Source organism: Falco rusticolus, chromosome W, assembly GCF_015220075.1.
Source record: "Falco rusticolus isolate bFalRus1 chromosome W, bFalRus1.pri, whole genome shotgun sequence".
In the NCBI taxonomy this organism is placed as follows: Eukaryota; Metazoa; Chordata; class Aves; order Falconiformes; family Falconidae; genus Falco; species Falco rusticolus.
The window spans coordinates 1,266,540-1,290,252 of NC_051209.1; the positions used below are offsets into that span (position 1 = coordinate 1,266,540).

General features: G+C 45.8%; 1 protein-coding gene across 3 annotated transcripts in view; it reads left to right on the forward strand.

Annotated features, from left to right (window-relative positions):
• The window catches only part of LOC119140887 (CBP80/20-dependent translation initiation factor-like), a 147,844-nt gene that overhangs the window by 89,273 nt on the left and 34,858 nt on the right, over positions 1-23,713 (forward strand). For 2 of the 3 annotated variants that reach the window (XM_037372552.1, XM_037372554.1), the window contains 2 exons: positions 16,200-16,641; positions 18,420-18,749. In XM_037372552.1, coding sequence (XP_037228449.1) covers positions 16,200-16,641; positions 18,420-18,749 — 772 coding nt within the window. The remainder of the gene's footprint in view (positions 1-16,199; positions 16,642-18,419; positions 18,750-23,713) is intronic. The other variant, XM_037372553.1, reaches the window with a different exon arrangement.

Consider the following 23,713-nt stretch of genomic DNA (forward strand, 5'->3'; position numbering starts at 1 on the left):
CTGTTGTCTGTGTCTGCTCTGTTCTCCTTGTATGCCTAGCTAAAGGCATGGTGCAGAGGGGTTAAAAGATACTCATCTAAGCAAATTTAATCCTTTCCTTTCATTGTTCCTTTTTTTTAATGCCAGGAGGCAGTGGCAGGAGAGAGCCGGGCGTGTTTCCCAGCTGCAGGGTTGCCACCTCTCTGGTGAGAGCTGTTTTGTCATTACATAAAAACTATACAACACAAGACTTTTTATTCCCTTTTTTTTTTTATGATCTTGGCAACTGAGGTGACCCCTGTCCTGCAGACTAAATTTAACCTGAATTGCCAAGCTGCCACTAGACTTTATGGCATCAGGAGGCTTTTGCAGGTTGTTTTTCTCCATCTCTGCAGCTGATTGAAAGACTTTATGTACCACTGGCAAAACATGTTATGGTTATGAAACCTTTCAATAGAAATGTAACGGCCCGCTGGGTAAGCTCAGGGTCTTATGATGCTTGTGAAAGCAAAATTATTGCTCCAGCAAAAAATCCAGGGGGACTTCAGTGTGTTGCTGTGATGGAGGGACACCTGATTTCATAAAAACTCAGTATTTATTAGGTATCTTGTTCCTGTGTGGCAGCAGGGGCTGGTCTGGAGGACAGTGAGGTGTTGATGCTGACAGCTCCTCACTCCCTTTCTGAGGCTGCCCGTTCTTGTGGGCATTTGGGAATGGGGAGCAGGAGCTCATGGTGACTCTATAGCTAGTGAGAAGGTTAGCAAAGCAACCACTCTCGTGTCCCAGGCCTCACGGGGGAAACATGGGAGGTCTCACTTCAGTTCTCACCTTTCTCAGAGGCTTCTGGGCTTCACCTCCATGATCACAGGTGCTATTCCAGATGCCCTAGCACAGGGGTCCTCAAACTTTTTAACCAGGGGGCTGGCGCGTGGATGCAGTGGCAGGCAGTCATCTGTGGCTGCTTTGTTTCCCCCCCCAACCCCTGGCGGGGGGTGGGGTGGGGGGGTGTTCTGTAAATACCAGGGGCTGGATTGAGGACCCTGGGGGGCCATATTCGGCCTGTGGGCCGTAGATTGAGGACCCCTGCCCTAGCATATCGGGAATTCCATGCAAGGAGCTAGCAGCCACCATGCCTTGTGAAACCTGCACCACAATGGAGTAGGAGCCAGACAAGATGCCATAAAGCATCTCCAGTGACACCACCATCTGAATCCCACTGCATGTCTCCATAACTGTGTTGACCATGTATGAACTGGGTGCCCAAGTTCCCGTTATGCTCAGAGGGGATGCAGTCAGTGGAGTTTGGAGTATGGGTCACCTCAGGATGAAGCAGGCATTTGCCAGGTGATTCCCTCCCCAGTCTCCACCCCCTGTAGCTGGAGTTTAGTTTCCCACCTCACATTTGGCCTCTGACATCACAGACACCTAAAACTAAGCAAATTGAACCCACCCTCTGCATGATGCCATGTAACCCCCTCCCCACGCCTATGTTCTCCATGCATTAAATGTATCTTGCTGCTGTAAGCTCTTGGGGGAAGTTGTTCTGTACACTAAGCACGTATGAACAGGGCCTGAGGGGCTCCACCATGGCACTCTAGTAGAAGTCCTGTGCAAGGCTGAACTTTGTGAGCAGCCCTACAATAATCAGGGGCTGCATGGAGGGAGGATTCCCCTTCTCCTGGGACAAGGTGGGAATTCTCAAAGGTGGCAATCATAAGTGCTTGGAGAGCGCTGGAAAGCTTCTCACTGAGATTTTATGGCCCCCACATAAGAAAAATTAGTCTGGGAATCTTATGAGAACAGGTTTCCTTGTTTTATTTTGCCTTCCCATGTTGACCAGAACCAAGGAAGTATGAAAAACAAAGAACTGTGGGAGGAGTTGAGCCAAAACACCTCATGCCAGAGGAAGCCCTGGGACAGGGATTTGTTTCTGGGCTCTCTTGAGCAAGAACAAAGACTTGAGACTGGGCATCCCATTCTCTCCCGTCTCATAGAGAGGAAATCTCTTCCCAACCAAGGAAGGCATGGGTTTCCACCGAGACATTTTCACACTCGCAGGGAGTGCCACCTTGGCACTTCTTGAGAAGCTTTAGGGACAGCAGTCTCCACTTCAGACTATGCTTGCTGTAAGTATTTCTGGTGTCTGAAGAAAATGTGCTTGTGTCTGTACGTGGAAGATGCACATGGCTGATGGTCCCTCACCCACATTTAGCTCAACCCCTTGTTGAGGCTGCCTGGCTTCGGTGGCCAGAGTGAGCCCCCCTTACCCATCAGCTGGGTAGATAGATCCTGCTGGGGCCTACCAGCTGAGCTGGCTTGGTGCTGCTAATGAGCAGGAGGTGACACCAGTCACTGACATTTCAGCAGCCTGGGTGAAGCGGGTAGTAGGGGTTTTTTTCCCTTGATTTTTCATAAACAGGTGTCAACAGAAATGTCATCACAGATGGAAGGGTTTAGCTCTGAGCCCCTTAAAGGCATTGCCAGCTCCTACTACAGTTCTTAACTTGTTTTCACTTCAATTAGCAATTTGTGCCGCTTTCTAGAAGGTTGTTTCCAGGAGGGAGCTGGTGGATGGGTACCCAGTGGAGAGATTTGGTATGTCCTGGCTGCGCTGGGGGGTGTGTCTGAGGGATTGGTGGTATCACAGGATGTGTGTGGCAGTGATGTTTTTGGCACTTATATTTCAAACAAAATGTGAGCTGAGGCAAGCCCTTGAGGTTGGGTGGGGTTTTGGGAATTGGTTGATGAGCTGTAGGGTCCTCAGCTCTGCCTAAGCTGTATAGTGGATATATATGTGCTGTCTTGGATTTGGCCCTAAATGTTAAGAGGGAAGAAATATATATGCCTAAGTGTGTCATGGGAGGATCAGGAATGAAGCACAAGTAGTGTGGCTTGTAGTCCTATGTGTGAATTTTAAAGCTAACTTCTAGTTTGCATTTAAAGAATGATATTACTTTATGTGAAAACCTGCTATTTTGCATTCATTATTATCTGATTCTGAGTTCTCAGGCCTCATCTTCCTATCCACTGTTCAATGTCTTAAAAAAATGATTTTCCTTCTTATTTACATTCCTTATCTTTCACTCTATGCTTAAAAATATATATATACACACGCATACATAACCAGGGTACATACGCATATAACCAAGTTGTCCCAGCATTTTGTCTTGCAAAATGTTTTTTTCAATGGGACCTTACCAAAAGAAAACTCCATGCTTGTTCCCACAAGCATCATGTTGCAAGTCAGGAGGCTGGGATCACACTTGCATGTATCCCCTTTGGGCTGGGTAGTTTTTGTACTGGAAAGATTACTAAGAAAAGTCCAACCATCACTCAGGAGTGTGCCATGCAAGATATTTATTGAAATTTTTACAGTAAGTTGACAGCCCATATTCATGCAATTTTCACGCTGTCTTGAAGGGTTGCACTATTTCCAGAGCCGCTCCTGTGCCGATCTATTCAAGGCCAGCTCTAGGGCTCCTTTCACAATTAGAAATAGTCACAGGAATGGCCCTCACCCTGGATTTTAAGATGGCAAGTTATTTTGGGTGAAGGTGAAGGTGAATGTGTTTTATGGCTGACATGAACACATCATTTTTAAGGTTGTGAAACTTTGGAAAAGCCTTAGAAACCCATTCTCAAAGGTCACCAGGACAAACCTCTCCTGCTGGGCGAGTGAATAGAAATGAGTTCATAATTACAGAGTATAGTAGTGGCACGTTTACTTTTTCACTGTTTTAATTGAGGTTTTTCAGAAAGGAAGAGAACTTAAAACAATACAGAAATGTCTTTTGTTCTTCCAGGGCCATTTACTGAGGGCTTTGCAGTGAGAGAAGAGGATGTTTATTAAAGAAAGCAACAATATCAAGATGTTATTTTAGTGCCGAAGTGCTATTCCTAGCTGGAACAAAATGGAATGTTTCAGATGGACTGAGTACTTGCTGAAAACTGGCATCGAGCTAAATGATTTGCAGTTCATTTACTGAGCTCAATAAATGGTGTTGAAACAGTGGAAAGAGAGAGGAAGGGAATGAATCAAAAAGGTTGAAACGCCCTTTTCCTCCTTGGTAGGATTTCCAAGTCAAATTAATTGGGTTTAATGGCACATGGGGCTGAACCCCTGAAGCAGCATCTGGAAGTCAGGTTTTCATCCTCCTCCTTATGCTCCTGCCTTCTCCATGCCTTCCTGGGAGCTAGGGTGGGGGGTCTGGAGCCACCATGGAGACTCTCTTCAGGGCTGCAGAGGGAACATCCCAAACCTGCTGGGGATGTACCGGCTGTCCATGCTGAGCAGGGTGCAGAGGAGTTGAACCAGTGTAGTGGTGGCTGTGAAAAGCTGCTGCTTGTGGGAAACCTCTTCTCCTGAGCAAACTCGGGACCAATATTTTTTTTTTCTTTTTAAGGACAAAAGTCACTGGTTGTGTACTTGCCTGCAATGATGAGTAGCAATACTAGCATCTAGCTAAATCATAGTGTTTAGAGTGTAACACTGCAAAAAACCTCTTCTAGGCAGCTGAAAGCACCCAAGCAGAGATGCTGTTAAAATAATAGTCACTATCCTGCTTCAGATTTAGGAACTTTGAACCAGTGGTGAAGGACAGGCCACGTTTTCAGGAGCAACCGCACTGAAGTTGCATCTCAGAAAGGAATCATAGAATGTCTCGAGTTGGAAGAATCCTATAAGGAGCAAGTCCAACTCTCTGCTCCTCGCAGGACTACCTAAAACTAAACCATATGACTAAGAAAGCTGTCCCAGCTGAAGCTGAGCATCCTGGAGAGCAAGGTAAAGAACTCCTTATTGGAGTGCTGGTCCCTTACAATCAGGTTCCTCAAGGGTTAAGTGTTCATATGCATGAAAAACCCAAGTAAACAGTCGGTACTTGCCCTGCCTGCCCAAGCAGAGCTGGCAGTCGGAGGACACCAGCTGAGGGGTTGGTTACAGGCAATTTAGTGACAGATCATCATTTCGGTTTGATTGCCTGCTACGTTGCTGGGAATTATTACGCTAAATTAATTCTCTGAACTGCAGGTCCCCAGAGGACAATATTGTTCCTAAAAGGGCTCAGCTGGGTGATTGCATTACTGCAGCTTAATGAATTATGGCATGTGAGCTGGGTGGCGGTAATTGCCTGCGTGTGCCACTGGCTGTGCATGTGGTATGCCTTATGCTGCAATCCCTCTAACCCAGCTGGGAGGTAACTCACCTTATCTTATGGTTGCCATGCTGTCCTGCATCAGCACAGAGACAGGAGTTTGTAATTTGAGATTGGACGTGCCAGTGGTGTGCTGGAGCTGGCTGGGAGGTCAGTAAGAGCAGGAGGAGAGCTGTGATGGGTCACACCAGACCACCTGGCTTGGTGACCAGCAAAGGGCACAAAGAGGAGTGCAAGAACAGGGGTATGAGTGTAATGTTGCTTTGCAGTGGTGCTTTCCTCTTATTAACAGCAGAACTCAATCTTAAGGTTCCTTTTCAAACTAAATGATGATTTTCCAGGAATTTACGCTCTCAGGATGTGCAGGACCACGTTGGCTCACCTTTCTGTCCAGTAGCTCCCAATGGACTTTTCCTTTTATGATTTTGACAATGTGCCTTTTGAACCCTTGTAAACTCCAGGTACTCACATCTATAGCATAGCTCCACAGGTTTAGCTGTGCATTATGTGAGCAAAGGCCTCTTTTTGCTTGTTTTGAACCATCCTTCTTTTCAGGTCATGAGAGTTGAAGTGCTCGTGTGGCTGTGCCTGCAAACTAAGTGCCTGTTGAGAGCTGCCCCTTCCCTCTTCAGCTGTATCCAGCAAAGCAGGAGTCAGCATTTCAAACAGGTTTTGCTATTTTGAAAGCAAGACCATCAACAGAAGCATTCAGCAGTGCCTGTTCTGGAATCATAGAACCATCAAGTGGTTTGGGTTGAGAGTGGATCTTCAAAGGCCATCTAGTCTGACCCCCTGCCATGAGCAGGGGCATCTTCAGCTGGATCAGGCTGCTCAGAGCCCCGTCCAGCCTGGCCTTGGATGTTGCCAGGGATGGGGCATCGGGCACCTCTCTGGGCAGCCTGTGCCAGTGCCTCACCACCCTCAGTGTAAAACATTTCTTCCTTCCATCTAGTCTGAATCTCTCCTCTTTGAGTTGAAAACCATTCCCCCTTGTCCTATCGCTACAGGCTCTGCTAAAACTCTGTCCCCATCTTTCTTCTAAGCCTCCTTTAAGTGTTGAAAAGCTGCAATAAGGTCTCCTTGGAGCCTTCTCTTCTCCAGGCTGGACAGCCCCAACTCTCTCAGCCTGTCCTCAGAGGAGTGATGCCCCATCCCTCTGATCATTTTGGTGGTCCTCCACCTGGGACACCTTGGTCATCTTGGTTGTATTGCTGTTGCTTTAGTAGCTTGTGGTGTGACTGATTTTTAACCAACCTGGCAGGAAAGTCCTCATTGTGTGGGTGAGGGCGGGGCACTGTTGGGTCAATCGGCTGTAGGAAGAGTCATGGGGAAGTGATGACAGCGCTGTCTTCAGGGAAGACAGCCAGAGATGAAAGAATATTGTGGTGTTTTGTTGTCCATCAACCTCAAAGCACTTTTTAGTGGAGGGGTGCTCTCAGCATCCCCTCTTTCCGTGTGAGGAAACCATGGCAGAAAGGAGGGAAGGGGCTGTGGTTGGACCTTCCACCACCACAGACCTTGTGGTGAACCTGTGGCCACCAGCTCCTCATATGTGCAAACCCCATCACCCATGAGGCTGTCCTTCCAGGCTGCTTTTAGTGTCATGTAGTGCAAAACACAACTGTCTACATGATGCTATTTCAGCCAGCCAGAGTTGAGGGAAGGAAATATAGCAGCAGGTTCCTCTGCACTAGGAAACTGATTTGTTATTGAAATGGCTTTCTCTTTGGTGGAGTGTTTCTGGCATGGCTCCTCAGTACTGGAAATGGATTTCTCCATCTACACCTTGTTTTCCAGCACGAGTTCATGGAGGTGTTGTCAGCAGCTGGTTGCTGGAGTGAATATAAAGTAAAATAACTTGTTTCATTTTCCTGCTTCTAATCCTTGAATAGAAATGTGCTGTTGCTGGTGATCTCTTGGAATGAGCACCAAGGGCTTTCTGCTGCCAGGCTGTTCTCCCAAGTTATCTGGCAGCTGGACTGAGAGGTGAGGGCAAGCAGAGGTTGATGCTTTCGATGGGTTAAAAAAAGGTTTTATAGCATCCCCCGTGTCACATGAGGTCTTTCCATGAGACCCGGCCCGTGGTTTGGGTTGTGACTCCCAGTTTCTGGCCATGGCCAGTAGCCACCCTCTCTGTGAGAAAGTGTTTACCACCCATTCCTTCTCCCAGCGAGCCCAAGCTGGGGACATTGGCCCCAGAGACTGGGAGGGAGCAGCATGCTTAAGCTCTGCAGAGCCTCCTGGCATTGTTAGTGTGTGAAGAAGTTGCCAGCTCAAGTTGTTTGGACTCTTGTTGCAAAAACAATATTTCTGTCTGACCCCAGTTAGCAACTGATGTTTGCAAAATAAAGTCAAGGCACTGGAAATACTTTCCATTCCCGCTCTTGTCTCAGCCCAGAATATTAGTATTAAAAATATTGCATCTATTATATGCAGCTAATATCTCTGCTGGCATGTAAATAACCCAGAGATATTTCATCTCCCTATTAAAAAAAAAGTTAACTATGCTCTATTTTTGGATTTAACTGTTTTGTTTCCATTTATTCCTACTAAAGCCACAGCAGTCTGTCTCCAAGGGACCATATGTGGGAAAGAGTCCCTAGATTGGTTGGGAAGGTGCCGGAGTCATTAACAGGCATGAAGGCGCTGAGTATCTGCTTTCTTCAATAATGTCTTTATTTAGCATGACAGCCTCTGGGGCACGAGTGGACAACAGGCTTCTTTCTTTCATTTAAACCAACATTGCTCCATCCGTTTCCAGCGTTGTGCAGATGCTATGGATCATCCCAATTTCCTGATTAAATTTGGGGCTGCTAGTTCCCAAGCAGCAAGGGCCAACAGCTAAGTGGCACTGGAGCTGCAGGTGACCCAGCTCTGTGCCTCCCCCTCAGCACCATGTTTTCATCCCAACCAACGAGTGGAAACTTATCCAGGAGAAATTAAATTTTTGGAGTGGATCAGACCCTGGCACAGCTCAGTACATCCATGTGAGTGTTAAGGGTAGTGTGAGAGAGGAGGCAGGAATGGGGTCAAGAGGAGACAACTCTTCTTTTGACAGTGGAACAGACTTAGGTAAACATTTGGGAAACTGCTTAGGATTAGCACTGGGTTGCAGTAAGTCAATGTCTAGATCAATCCTGGCTCCCAAAGCTTTACACTAAATGCTATAGCTTGCTGCATCATTTTTAAAGAAATTAATTTAATGCATTTGATAAAGGCTTCTGGCACGGTCCAAGCATCTCTGCTCCTTGGGATGGTGCTTTACCAGATCCCCGTGTTGGAAGTAATTGCTTGCCATTGACTTTAGGTCATCTCAGATGTCTGGACAGCTGTTAGGAGATCCTGTCAAATCTTGCCTTAGCTTCTACAGGAAAGACATTTATTTCTTCTCTAGAAAGCACTGGTATAAATAGGATATGGAAAAAAACCCCTAGGATGTTTCCATGCTGTAGGTCAAAGAGTCACAGAGGTCTAAAGGAAGACAGCTGAACAAAAAGGCAGCAGGTGGGGGCTTGTATATACTATTTAGGATGTGTCTTGAGGGACAGGACCATGGAGGGATGGTGGTGGGCTGTCTGTGCATCTTGGCACGGGTTTGAAGTTTATATCTCTTGGAGGATTATCAGATCTCGGGATAACTGATCAGCCTTGGTGTATTTTTAAAGGAAGCAGCCTGGAGTCTGAGGTATAAGCTCTTTTATTGCAAAGTAATAAAAGATGAATGTATATTCATTTAAGTCACATTCTTACCAGTAGTCTGGGATCTGTGTGTTTGTGCTCAGCAGACTTTTGGGAAACTCTGTGTACTGTGGTTGTCTTTCAAGTTTAAACTATTTCAACTAAACTGGATTCAGTTCCTTGTCACTGCATTTTCCTATGGTTTTCATGTAATTTTTTGCAAGCGTGTTTACGCTAAGAATAAAAAAACATAATTCCAAGTAACGTCATTTATGAAGAGTACCATTTCCAAGCAATTTCTACATGAAATCACTGCAGTGATTTCTACACCAGTCTGGGCAGTCAGCCTTGAAGTCTGGGGGGTGTCTTCCTAGCTGGTTGCCTGCTCTGTGCAACGAGGGCCTCCATCTGGACATCCCTAATGATTTGTGGGAGACTCAGAAAAGCTTTTAAAGAGCTGTTTTGGAGCTATCTTGCATGCCATCTGTACTTGGGATGTCTTTCCCAAGCTGGTGTTGCAAAACAGCTACTTAAATTCCTCCTGAAGATTCATTTCCATGAAGCTTAGAAGAAAATAGCTGACTCGGGCAGCCTGTGCAGCCAAGCGTTGCAGAATGTGAGGACTTTTGTTGGACTTCAGCACTTAAGTTTGCTCTTCAGCACTTTGCTGAGTCTGCTCCGATGGGCTTTGAGCCGTGTCCTTTCAGCCCAGCAGTGCTGTCTCTGCTCCTGCAGCACAGCCTGCAGGCTGGCTGCTCGTCTGGTGGTCCTGTGAATGGGATGTCCATCACAGCAGTGGGAGAAACAGTGGAAACAGATGATATGAAGTGATGCTGCAGGAAGGCACAGAGAGAAATCAGGTCTGTTTCTGTGTTTGGAAAGGTCAAATCAGTCAGTATCCCATAGCAGAAGATAGTACATCCCATGATGGACCATGTTTTCTGTCTATCCTACACCCATTTTTTGGATGAGTTATTGCATGAGCAACTTAGGTGCCCTTGTGAAGTCCTTCAGTTGTAGAATCACAGAATGGTTTGGGTCAGAAGGGACCTTCAAAAACCATCTAGTCCAACCCCCTGCCATGGGCAGGGACATCTTCAACTGGATCAGGTTGCTCAGAGCCCCGTTCAACCTGGCCTTGGATGTTGCCAGGGATGGGGCATCGGGCACCTCTCTGGGCAGCCTGTGCCAGTGTCTCACCACCTTCAGTGTAAAAACCAGTGTTACCCTGTTGGTTTATAATGAGTCGAATCATGTTGTAAAGGCCAAACAAAATTATCTCTAGCAAACAAAGGCAGATATGTTGTCCAGGCCCAAGGGAGGGTTGTCAGCAGTGGCTGTTCCCCAAGACCAAGATGGTGACAAGAGGACTTTTGCCCATGTAGACAGCTCATCCAAAGGTTTCATAATGCATTTCCCAGCAGCTGGAGGCTGTGAGCATCATTAAAAACATCTCTGCCCTCATAGTGTTGTTTTTGTTGGCTCTGCTTGTCTTCTGGAGTTTGTTGTATGTTTTCAAAGATGCATACATGTAAGACCTAAAGCATGCGTTACATCTCAACTATACAAAGATGGTTTTTGACCTTGATCACCACCATTTTGACAGGTGGATTTTCTATGCTTCAAAAATGCTGTGTCTATCCAGAAGTGTGGGCTGGGTCTAGTGATCGGGATAGACTTTAACCCTAGTAACAGAAAGGCATAAAAGAAGTGTGAATAATTTCATTTTTGTTTTCAGGAGTGAACATGACATCTTGTTCCCTTCTCATCTGAGAAAAATGCAAACAAAAATGAAACTGGAACAGAGAGAAAGCCAAAGGGAAAACACACAGAAGTCTTGTGTTCTTCATCCTTAGAGTTGGTGGTTGTTGCTTTCTGTGGGGTTTTGAGGTTTTTGATCAAATTGTGTGGAACAGTCAAGCTTATTTGAGTGTTTCCCACTCTCAATTGTAGTGAGGATAGAAAATGGCTGTGGCTGGACCGTGATGCTGCCTGCAGCAAAGCAATGCTGACTTATCATTACACAAGCATGTAAAACATCAAGGTGCCTTTGATGGAGGTATGCTTGATGAAGAATACTTTGGGGGGAAGTCAGGCCCCTAGAATAGGAATTCAGACCTTTCTCTTCATTATATTAATAGCAGTATTCCCCAGACCTCCAGGACCAATTTTAAACATTATAAAATTCCACCAGCTCCTAACTGGGATCCTTCAGGCACCACAGTTCGGACCACAGTGTCCCTTAGGTGCCCAAAGCCAGTGATGCTGAGTGTTTTTTGACTGCAGCAGCACTCGCTGCCATGCCCAAACCCTTTCAGCAGTGCTACTCAGGGGTGCCTGTCCAGTTGTTTGTGGAGCTGCACCACCCAAGGTGAAGCAGCTGGTTTTGCTGGAATATGCTTAGTTCAGCAAGACTGGGCCTGGAGAAATTGGTTTGTTCAGGGGATGTTTCAGAGGACTTTGCTTCTTCCTGCCCTTTCACGTTTCAGACTGAGTATCCTGGGCAGCTAGCTAGTACAGCTGGGAAGAGCACGGTTGCTATCCATCTCTGTGAATTTAACTTTTTCAGCGGTGACACTAAGAGGTTGGGTTTTTTAATTTTCCCTCCCTCAATGGAAAATTACTGTGGGATTTTCAAAAAGAAGGTGGAGAGGGGTGGCCCTTTCATCCTATAGACCCAGCCCTGCTGGTCCTCCCTTCATGTGTACAGCTGCTGCATGCCTTGAAAGTGTGCTGCTCCTCCAGCTTTCAGGGGTGTCATGGGTAAGTGGGATCTGGGGTCTTCATGGGAATGGAAGGTCCCGTGGAGTCCATTTCTGCAGCAGATCTTAATCTATCCCTTATAATGGCAATTGCTAATTAATTGCAGGCATTTTAATAGCCAAGCTGATCAGGAGATACTCCAAAGGCTTAGCATCATATTCCTGAGCCTGATGCTGACACGGAGATGAAATCCTGCCTGGGCAGGAGAAAGTGTGGAAAGAAACTTTCTGTCTGCAAAATGCAGTGAGGAATGTTTTCATTCGAGCACCAGAAGGGTGAAGGGGACACAGAAGGTTTGACCTTGGCCACAGCACTGCTTGTCGTTCCCAACCTCTTGCTTGAGTGCCTGCAAGTCTGTATTGGTTGTTAAACAGTGGGTGGCCACAGCCATGCCCACCAAGTATTGGGCTGTGCACGAAAACAGGACAAACATCCCTCTCCTGTGAGGAGCTTAGCATGCCTGGGAGGGTTTGTCCCATGGGAGAGTTGCCTGGGATTGAGGGCAAGTATGGTGTTCAGGCAGGTTCTTCAAAGGCAAGAGCCAGCACGTCCAGAGTGCCCAATCCCCAAGCCCACAGATGGGATCTCAGTCCATTTGGCTGTACAGGGTGCTCAGCGCTGCAGGGTAAATGTCTCAAGTGCTGTTGGAGATGTAGCTCCTTACATCTCAGTATTTGTAAGAATTACCTAACCAAATCTCTGTGCAACCACCAGGAGAATGTAACCCCACGTTGTCTTCCGGTCTCCACATGCCAGACATGGTGAGGGCTCTCAGAGGACTTGTCTCGCTCAGGTGGGGGCATATGAGCAGGGCTGACGGGACAGAGCAACTGTGGTTTAGACCACAGCTGTCCACGTGTCTGGAGTTATTTTTCCCAGCCTTGTGCCTTCCAGCCCCTTTCCTTGGGAGCAAATGATGTAGTAAAAACTTGCAGGAATCCTGTATTTCTGAGCATGTAGGCTGGTAATCACAGAGACAGCTGAAGCCTTAGATTTGTTTGCGTAGGCTCCTCTGACAGAGCAGACATTTGTCAGATCTAAATTCTGTTGAAAGGTATCTCATTTAGTTAATTGAATAAAAAATTTGATGGAGAAATGATAGCAGAAGCAATACCATCGGATTTCCAGCTTGGCAACCCTGACTGTCTCCCCTTGGATTTTAGTACTTCGGCAGTTTCTTTGGGACTCTGTCTCCTTCGTTTCCACATTGACTGGTGGCCAAATCTCCAGCCCTGTTTATGTCAGGGGGAGTTTTGAGCTGAATCAGAATTTGGCCTTTGAAGTGCAAGTAGTTATTTAATGTTAAATGGAGTCAAGAGACCATTGTGCTGTCTAGATACTTGTAGCTTAAGTAGTGTCCCCCACCAGGTACCGTATCCTTGCAACAAAGGATGAGTGGAGAGGGCCAGAAGAAGGATTTCCCAGTAGCTACAGCATTTTTCTGGGGTAAATTCTTGCTTTTCTTCGAGGTGTTGCTATGTGATTCAAGCTTCAGCTGTTCCTCCCTTCGGCATTGCAAACCCAAAAGCCTGGGTTGGGAAGTGCCTTTGGGCTCCTGCATGATCTGGTTCCCTAAGCTTGGTGGGTCACCCCAAGCTACTATCTTGGCACCTACACTCCTGCCCGTGAGCAAGCGTGAGGTTGTTTCCATCAAGTCAACCCACAGTGGGTGCATGTAGTAGGTTGTCCTGGTCACCATCTTGCCCTTTCCCAGGGTTTTCTATGTCCCCAGCACCTTGGTCACACCTGAGACTGGTCATCCCAACCTCCCAGGCTTTGCAATGCTGTGTGGTCAAAAAAGTTTTAAGATCTGGGCCCTGTTCTCCCTGCTTTGGCTCTTCTTTGCTGCAGAGTCCTATTTCTTCTTGGCATTTCTTCTTCGCTGGGGTGTTGGGAAGATAAAAGCACACAATGAGTCTTTGCCTGAATGCTGGATGGTTATCTAGACCCCTGCCTGCTGCCAAGTCATGGACATTGCTTCTTGTTTGCCTTCTCCTTCCTTTGCTTTTTTATTTCTTGCAATTTTTTCCCCAACTTGTTTAACTCTGGTGTTTTCCGTCCTGTGGTCAGTGACTGCAGAGATTCGGTTTGTGTTTGCTCTGCCCCTTGCTGTGGGGATACTGCCTTTTAGCTGTCCTGTACAAGGACGGAGCTGCCTCTCCTCTTCTTGTCCTATTGCAAAAGCCCCAAACTGAACAATCTTGCACATTCCACATTGGCTTAAATGTTTGGGGTGGTTGTTGTGTGGGTTTTTTTAATCTTAAACCTTTTTTTCTTTCAGAGCCTTCAAACAGAAATGGTTTGGTTTATGATATCATTATGTCTTTAGGAAAAAAATATCCCTGCACTCATTTCTTGCAGGAATTTACAGCAGAGGTTGGTTCCCAGCTCATTTCCAGGCATTTTGCCTTACCTCTGCTTAAATTAAAGCTTCATCTGTGTGTAACTTTATAATTTCTTTGCAATATTTGTAACTTAAATACAGTAGCAGCCTGTCTGGCTTATAACCCAAGGCCGAAAGTGCACCCAAACAGTTAAACTCGGATGTTTGAGAGGAGAGAAGAGCAAACCCACAGAAAGCAAAAGCTGAATTAGATCAGCAAAACTCTTGCACGCTTAAGCATGTGAGGGCTTAGTACTAGATAAGGGTTTTAACTAACTTTTATTTTGACATTACCCTCTTAATAAGTGTTGCTCTTTACAAAGCGGTTTATGTGATTGCATTACTGAGAGGAAACAAAGAAATGCCAGGAAAACTTGATGTGGAGAATCTGTACTCATAAATGCTTGTAAGCTCCGGCAAACAGGAAAGCTTCCCCCATCTCCCTTTTTTTTTTTTTTTTTTTTTAATTCCCTGCCATTCACCTTGCAAAAAAAAAACCCAAAACAACACACCCCCACCCCCAAAAAAAAACCAACCCAAAAAACACCCCAAACAAAAAAACAACCTATGTTGAATATTTCAGAAAACTGGGTCTGGTGGACTGAGACTAAACACTAATTCCTTCCTTCCACTGCCACCACAAACAAGCCTCTTCCTTCATCCTGAATTCACCAAACACAAGCCCTTGCTCTTTATGGTTAAGAGCCAGTTGGCCTTGGAAGATAGGTTTTAACTCCTGGTGCCAAGGAATACAGATTTGATGGGCAGATGGCTTTGGCAGGCAGAGTTGGGGACTGTTTAGCCTCTGACCATTGAAATGTATTTGTGAATGGCCGCTTCCTTTGTCCGAGCGCCCTTAGCTGAGCAGTACCGATGATGAATATAAAATTAATTGCTATGCGACAGGTTTAAAATAAACACTGCCGTTGATCTGAATGGAGGCAGGGGGTTGAGGTAAAGGCTGAGGCTGAGCAGGGGGATTATAATGAGTACAAAACCAGTATGGGTGCAGACTGGTGTGGTCGCTGCAGCTCTCGCAGTTGTTTCCCTGTTTAAAGGTATGATGCTGGGGAGATGTCCTGTGTGAGCCTCCAGCACTGCTCCCAGCAGCCCTGTAGGGAGCCGAGGATTAAATCATCCCATGTGCTCTCAGAGACAATACTGACTGTTAAAAAGGCAGTGAGCAGGCAGGGAGCTGCTGCCATGCTTAGGGCTAACCCTGTGCTGTCCTGGGTGAAGGCAGCCTGTGCCAGGACCATCTCCATCTTAATTGCATCCTTGATGATGTTTCAGCTCTGCCTTCTCTGCTCAGGACAGTCATGCTGCAGCCTATGCAGAAATCTGAAATATCCAAGGCTGCCAAAGCATTTCTTCCACTCATCCATTGGTTTTCTGGTTACTTGCCATCTTGTCTGCTTGTTAAGGCCGGTACACAATGTCTTGCTCACCCTTTCTGAGCTGTTGTAGTCTCTTGAGCAAACCATTTGCGAGTAATTCCTCCTCTTTGTGGCTGTTGAATTTCCGTGTTACTCGTTCAGAGCTGTATTCACATAGCCTCCTATCTGGAGGTAATGGTACTGGCTCCTCATGCTGCTGGAGCAAAGTGTGGTCCTCAGCTTCTTCATCTGTGTCTGCATCCTGTCCTGGTGTAGCGATGATGAAGGGCATGCATAAAAAAGGGCCGAACAAAACCATTTGGTGTGGACACCTCTTTTACTTGGTAATTTGGGTTTTGGCTTTTTTTTTCTGCTTAGAAATTCCTATTACACCTGAAATGGTTTGCCGCAAACCAATGTGTGTTGGTACAGCAGAGCTAGCAGGCAAGAGGAGCAAGCAATGCTGTAGGCCAGGTGTATCAGGACCTTCTTAGATCTTCAGAAAAAAATACTCCTGTTTTTTACTGCCTGCCTGACTTCCTATTGCTCAGCTGGGACTAACCAGGTCTTCCCTGGTTTAGTGTGGAAGCAACACGGAAACCACAGAAACCTAGGAGAAGTTTTCCTGGGAACCAAGGTCATGTTATCTAACTGTTCATGAAAACTTACAGCTGAAATATGCCTGGTTTTGAAACAGAATTAGAGGCATGAGTTGGTGCTAGGTTACATTGGATGACAAGAAAGTGACTCCTTGTCTGTGGTAGGGAGACCCACAGAGCCCACCCAACAAGGGCCAGGCTCTTTGGTGGGACAGATGTGTTTACCATGCAGAAAAGGGTGAACTAATGACTTCCTTTGACTTTCCAGGCGACAACAGAGACTTCCCGGTGGGAACAAGTCTCAGCAGCATGCAGATCATCAGCAAGGTGGCACCAAACACAACAGGGACCACCAGAAACTCTACCAAGGAGGCCAGGCCCCTCACTCCTCAGGCAGGACAGGCCACCATGGCTACAGCCAGAACCGGAGATGGCACCACAACCAGAAGCACTCGCCTAATGACAAAGAAACGTACAGAAACGCCAAAGAGACTGAGAATTTGAAAATCGAGGACACCTCTGTCGGCACGGTGCATATCCCCGTGGAGATGCACCGAGGCCCCGAGGCTGTGGAGAAGCAGTCTCAGCAGTACAGCCAGGAGTCGGAGACCAAGCGGAAAGACAGTATTCATGAGTGCATTGGGGAAAGGCCCAAGATCAATTTGCTTCAGTCTTCCAAAGACAGGCTGAGGAGGAGACTAAAAGAAAAGGTATTATTTCCTAGGGAAACATTGAGTTTCCCTTTTTCCAAGAGTCTGGCTGTTGGCCATTCTCCATACAAAGGGTGGGGTGGGCTCAAGGGACCTTTCCACGAATGCACCCAACTTATCTTAATATCCTAGTGTCAACACTTCTCTTGAAGTGTCTTCATGCTTCCTCAGGAGGCCTTTTATTGACACAGTGCTAATGCCCTTGGCTTGACTTCTTGACTGAGGCTGCTGCTACCTTGAGTTCTCCAAGAAGGACTGAACCTCTCCCCCTACCCACACAAAGACCTTTGGGGAAGGCTGGTGCACACGTGAGCTGCAATGTGGGTGCTCCTTCCCTGACAGTTGATCCTTGCTGACTGCCTCCTGCTCTGCAGAGCTCATCCGCTTTGCAAAGAGGGATAAAAAAGGCAATTTGTGTCTCTGCAATTACAGATCTAAATCCCAAGCTTCAGCTTTTGAGTGCTGAATAGTTGGAGTCAGCTACTTAAAGTTGATATCCATTTATCACAGCAATGAATTGAAACGCCCTTATCCTCCCCCTTCCTTCCAACAACCCAACAATAACAAAACTATTGCATGCAAGTGACGGAGGAGAAATCCTTTTTGGAAACAATATTCAGCCTCAGATTTCTGAGGAATTTGGAGATTATATCTCCATTTGTCCCCTGTGAAACTCAGATTCTTTCTCTTAAGATTCTTTTGTCAGACTGGAAAATGCATCCATGGGGCTATCTCCAATAAGATTGCTAAAATGCATAGCAAAAATAACCTGAACATATACAATTCCATGGGAGTGCATGTTGGAAATGTATACCTTTGGATGCATTTGCATTTACTATTTATGTATGTGGCATGAGGGGGAGGAAGAGATTTTTTTAGTTACTTTTATATTCTTTAAAGCAATGGGAGTATAGCAGAGACTTTCATAGAGTATTCATTTTAATGCTCTCCCTGTGGATTTATACTTTTATAAGAAACACATCACATAAGCACCCACTTTTGGGTGGGTGTTGTCAACACAACTGGCCTCCTGATGGGCATTTTTGACAACTCCAACTGCTGGTTGGTGTTGGGGTTGTCTGAAAAACTGCTGCAGGTTTGAATTGTATAGCATGGTTTAAGATTGAACTGGAGGAGAAGGGAGCAGACCAGAGCAAGGAGGTTGCATGCCTTACTCTGGGGAGAAGGGGCAAATGCAGAGTTAAATGTTGAAAAGAAGTTATAAATTCTGTGGTAATGATGTGAAGTGAAAAGTGTAAAGAAAGAAGTGTAAAGGAAAGCCAAGAATTGGAAAAGTTAAGAGTTTTTCTAATGCTGGGATTATGTGGCATCTTTGATCTCAATTTTGATCATTACATATATTAAAAAGTAGATATTTTTTTTGGTAGGATTGTTATCTGAGCATTTTGCAAATATCAGTGCACTTTCAAAATAGAGGCAAAAAAATGCCCATTGTCACCATGTTGCAGACACCCCCAGAAGCCAGTCCCAGGTGCCAAAGGCAGTCGGAGGTGGTCAGACCTTGGCACCCTGGCTCAGGACCCTTGAACATATCTTCTCCCTGAGCCAAGGGGGAGGGCTCTGGGATTGAGTGCTGTGGGAAATGGAGAAAGAACATTTCTGGAGTAGGAATCGTTCACTTGTGGTTTTCAATGCTGAGATGAGACCGTTGATGCTTTGATTTTTCTCTCTGCTTATGTGTCTCCCCAATCCCCTTCCCCCTTTGCTGTTTGTGGAAGGACAAGGGCTGATATGTCTGTTTTTTCCTTGTGTAACAGATGCCTTGTCTTTCCCTTTTCATGGACCAGGACAAATTCATGGTGGAAACCACCAATCCTGAAAAAAACAAAATGGACAAATTAATTGAAATCCTCAACAGCATGAGGAATAACAGCAGCGACGTTGACTCCAAGCTCACCACCTTCATGGAGGAGGCCCAGAACTCTACCAACTCTGAGAAGATGCTGGGGGAGATAGTCAAGACCATCTACCAGAAAGCGGTGACGGACCGCAGCTTTGCTTCTACAGCAGCCAAGCTCTGTGACAAAATGGCCCTTTTCATGGTGGAAGGAACTAAATTCCGGAGTCTGCTCCTCAACATGTTGCAGGTAAGGAAATAGAATTAGTTGGTTAGATGCCTGCAGCTTCACCCCACCTGCTCTTACCATGTGTTTGGACAGGAGCTGAGCTGTTACCAAATTCCTGTTGAAACCAGATGATGGGAGAACAGAAGTGTAGTCTGTGCACATGTTTCATGGTTGCTATAGATAACGTGGCGCTGAGGGCATCGTCAAGTTGCTCGTTGTTCCCATTTCATGAGCTGTACGTGGAATCATGGTATCTCACACCAGATCCTACGTGTGAAATTGAGTGGGTTGCTTGTGGCAGCATCCCCATGGCATGAAGAAAAGTGAACTTAGAGGGTCTTGCAGTGGAGGGTCTTTGCCACTCTTTGGCTGAAGTCCATCTCAGCACCAGAGATACCAAGTTGAGTTGTGGTCCCTGAGCAGGCTGTTGGTTGTGTCACTCGGCTGAAGTGCTCGCTCCTGATTTCTGATTGCAACCTGAAATTCTGAAATAATTTGTGTATTTGCTAATTATTCTGAGTGACTTGTTTTATTGATATATGCAGAACTGGTTGATTGTTTAGCTCCAAAACTGTAAGTGACGGCAAAGTTGGAGAGGAGAAAAAAAAACTGGCTCTGATAACTGGTCCGTGATGATGGTAGATGATGAGGAAACAGGTCTGTCCTCAACTGCCCGCAGTCTGCTGGGGGGAGCACATTTTGCTGTAGTGCTGCCATCAGAGGCAGGGTTGCTTTCTGGGGAGGGTATCACGTGGCCCTCCATCTTTCTGCCTGTCTGGAGACAGGACGTGAGCTGAAACTATGAATTTCCATCCTTAATTTAATACGCATTTCCGTTTGGCAGTTCCCACACATGTATGTGTCGTCTGTGGCATGTACAAAGCTCTCGTTTCATCTCTCTGTTCTCTGCACATGTTTGGTGCCCAGCATTGCTCCACTTTTTGATACATCTTGCCCTTCTTGCTCACGATGGAGATTGTCCCTTGGATGCTGTGCCTGGCTGCCTGTACCTTGTGCGGGCTGAGCTGGCTTATAGGCAAGATAGCAAGCAGGGAAATAAGGAGCAAAATTAAATAATGAAAAATCAATATTTAAGATTAAATTTTAATATCAAAATTAATATCTAAGATAATTCTGAAAAGTCACTGGTCCGGTTTTGCTTCTCTCATTGCTCTGGGCACGTATCAAACACAGTATCTCTCCCTGTGCCTGCCCTTGGGTAGCACACACATTTGCCCATCACAGGTACCAGGCAGTGGGGTTTTTTCCTGATCAATTTATTTCCAAAGGAATTATAAAGCAGGAGGAGACGAATTGCAGTCAGATCAGTCTCAGGTTTAGCAGCAAGGGGATGGAGGGGGCTCTAAACCCTTTGTGCATCTCACTCTTCCCATGCCAGATCACGCTTGTATCTTCCTCTGTTTGGCTGAGTGATGCTGAGTAAATCCAAAAGTCCAGGAGCAATGACCAGGGAGCAGCAGGGTGTTATCCAAAAATTGAGGATGATGGCAGTCCTCCTGGGTTAGGGAGGACTCTTCCAACTGGCTTTCTTCTCTTGCTCCAGTATTTCCAACCTTACCAACAGACCCAGTAGACTGATTTATGTGACAGCATCATGCACAATAATAACTGGCTTCATATTCAGCTCTTCATAGCAGGAGCGTAGGATAAATAATATATCTTACATCTCCAGAGAGTCCCCAAGTGCTTCCCAGGAACATGTAGCTAGTCTTGGTGTGATGGGATCATGATGTCCATGTTGCGGAAAGCCAGGAAGAAATGAAATGCAAAGAATGAGCAGGGTGTGCGGGTGATTGAGTTCATGTGCTGGAACATAGAAAAACATGCAAAAGGGATTTGTTCAGCCCCAAACCGCACATCTTTTTAAAATGTCTTGGTGGGGCAAAAGGTGACAGATCACTACAGGTCAAAAGCAAAGTGCTGTGTGAAATTAAATAATTGAACATTTCCTTTCTGATAGTAAAGGGGTTTGACTTTCTCCAAGCACAGTTTGTTTTCCCAAGCAAAATAGTTGGATGCATTCACACTGATTCATTAAATACTCTGGTCAAGCCCTAAACTGGAAATTTTTGTGATGCGTTCAGGCTTGATAGCCCTGGCTGGAGACAGACCCAGGTATGAAGCACAAAAGACTAATTGCAGCTGCCTCGATGCGAAATAAGGGGATTGATGATACTGATAAATGATATATTATCAATACCAATATGATATATTGGATAATATATGGATATTATGGAGTGACATGGATATCATATTGATATATTAATTTATCTATATGGATATATGGTTGATGATACAATGTTGATATGTCCATATCAATATGATATTTTGATATAAGGTTGATGATATAACATTACACAGCTCCAGTACTGACCTCTCCACCATCAGATATTTTTCATCAACCATTTCTAGATACTTTACCATTAATTAAAAAAAAAATATATCGTTAATAAAATGCTTGCTCCAGAGCTGGATTTATGTCTCTCTAGCACCTTTCAGACTAATCTGATTCCTGGACATAAGGAGCTCGGCTCTCCAGGCACCGGCGAGCTGGGGAATTACTCTGCTGGGGTGTGATAAATCGGGATCAACGTGATCCCCCCTGTGCTGCTGGCGCCTAGGTCTGGACTGCTTGCCCCTGCATCTGCTCCTGGCATATGCTCCTGTTTTGTAGGGGCTTGTTTGTCCCTTTCTCTCGGGACTGTAATGGCAACAGCTCAGCCCCACCAGAGGATCTCATAAATGAATGCATTAACCCATTGAGCCACCCTACCAGCATCCCTATACCCCACCGGACCTTAAAACAAGCAGCGATGGGTTTTCCCACAAAACAGGCACTAAACTACCTTTTTAACCTGTCTCCTCTTGTATTGTCAGCTGCTGACAAGGTGCTTGTGCTTAGGGGCTGCACACATTCACAGCTTATCTCAGGAGACTTGTTTTGATCCCAAAACAGATGCCAGCACTGCAGCATGGGAACGCTGTCACATCATCCCCCTCCCTGCCGGCAGCTCATCGAAGGAGCATCCTCCTGGCCAGTGTTGCACCATTTCAGGCTCTAAGAGGATCTGTTGGAAAACACTGATTTCAGTTTATCCCTCACTCTGTGTTTTGGTCCCAAATCTTGGCTGAATCTTGAATTTGGGTGCTGCGAATCCTCCGGGATGCTGAAGGGAGATGTGGAAAGGGGTAGTCATGGGGTGGGCAGCTGGGCAAGCTCAGGGAGATGCTTGCAGGGTCTCAGCACTTGGGGGGGGTTAATTTGGGTTTGATTTTCTGCTCATGGAGTTTGGTTTGGTGTTTGGTACAAGGAGCAATATTGAGCTGTGTGAGCCCTTGGGATTGACCTGACTGAATTGGGTCCAGGGAGCTTGGGCAGATAGGACCATGCAAGAACATCTTGGTGGACACATGTATGGTTTCTTCACCCCCTTTAGAAATACCTTCTTAATTAATAAATTGAAAGTAAGCGTGTTGTGAGAGGTTTTTCCTTGTCATAGTTTTCACTCACTGGCACATCCAGGCTGCAGTGCTTTTTTTTCTTTTTTTTTTTTTTTTCTTCAGTGGGGGAGTGTTAAGCAACGTGCCACAAACCCTTTACGTGTAACATAAGTTGGAGTATTCCTCTGTTGAAATGGCCATGCTCTTTATAGCAGAGCTATGTCTGCATCTGAGCTGTGCAGAGCCAAGTGTATTATTAGAGTGGACATCACTGGGACTGTAATTGTACACTGCTCCCCTTAGCAACCATAGCCAACAACACATCAAACAGAAGGCTGATACCTTCTTTTAATAAAAACAAAAAAAAACACACCATGAAATGAACATCTTGACACAGAGCAGCAGAGCCTGCTGCAGAGCGCATGCTGGTGTGCAGCCATAGCCAGTGCCTGGTACGTCCCTGCCGTTGGAAATGCCTTGGTGCCAGTGGAGAAGGGCTATTTCTGCTGCATACCCTATAGTATACCCTACTGGCAACTCTATGGCATACCCTAATGCATACCAAATTGCATACCATAATGCATACCCTGTGCTATACCCTGTTGCATTCCTTATCGCATACCCTATGGTATACCCTAATGTATAGCTTCTGCATACCCTACTGCATTCCCTAATGCATACCTTAATGTGTACCCTATGGTATATCTTAATGCATGTCCTAATACATTCTCTGTTGCGTACCCTATGGTATATCCTAATCTATACTCTATGATATATCCTACTGCACACCCTGTTGCATTCCCTAATGAACATCTTAATGCATACCCTAATGAGTACCCTATGGCATATCCCAATGCATGCTCTACTGCACACCCTGATGTGTACTCTGTTGCGTGCCCTATTGCACACCCTATTGCACATCCTAATGCATACCTGTGCAGGGTTTCTTCATCATCTTAGTTGAATCTGTTAATGCCCCAGAAATGGCCCGCCCTTGGTTCGGTGATATGCTTTGCGCTGGTAGAAACTTGAGTCGAACCCAGTGGGTTTTGGCAGAGGTTGCACTTGGGTTTCAGTGGGCTCATCTGGATTTAAAGTAGTTGGTGTGACTACTTCTGGAGGGGCTCAACCAGGGAGGTGGCCAAAAATCTGTTGTTGTCAACCCAGGCAGAGGATGGAAGAGGAAAATTTAGCTTTAATCCCTTCTTGGGATGTAGATGATGTGGCATTAGGTACTGGAGAATTCTTTGATTCCCTTCAGTAAATCAGGGTGCCAAGGAAAGGGTTTACTGTGCTGAGCATGATGATTTGGGAAGAATGAACTGAAATCCTTCCTTTCCTGTAGGCTTCCTCTTTATTTGATCAAACAACATAACCTCCCTTTCTGCATCATAGGCATTGTGAGGATAAAGACACCGGGGGGATACTTGGGACGTGGAAGTAATACACATGATTAATACTGAAAGGCAGATTTTTTCCCTCCTTAACATGATTAAGGTCTAGGTCTTTGGTGAGGAACAATT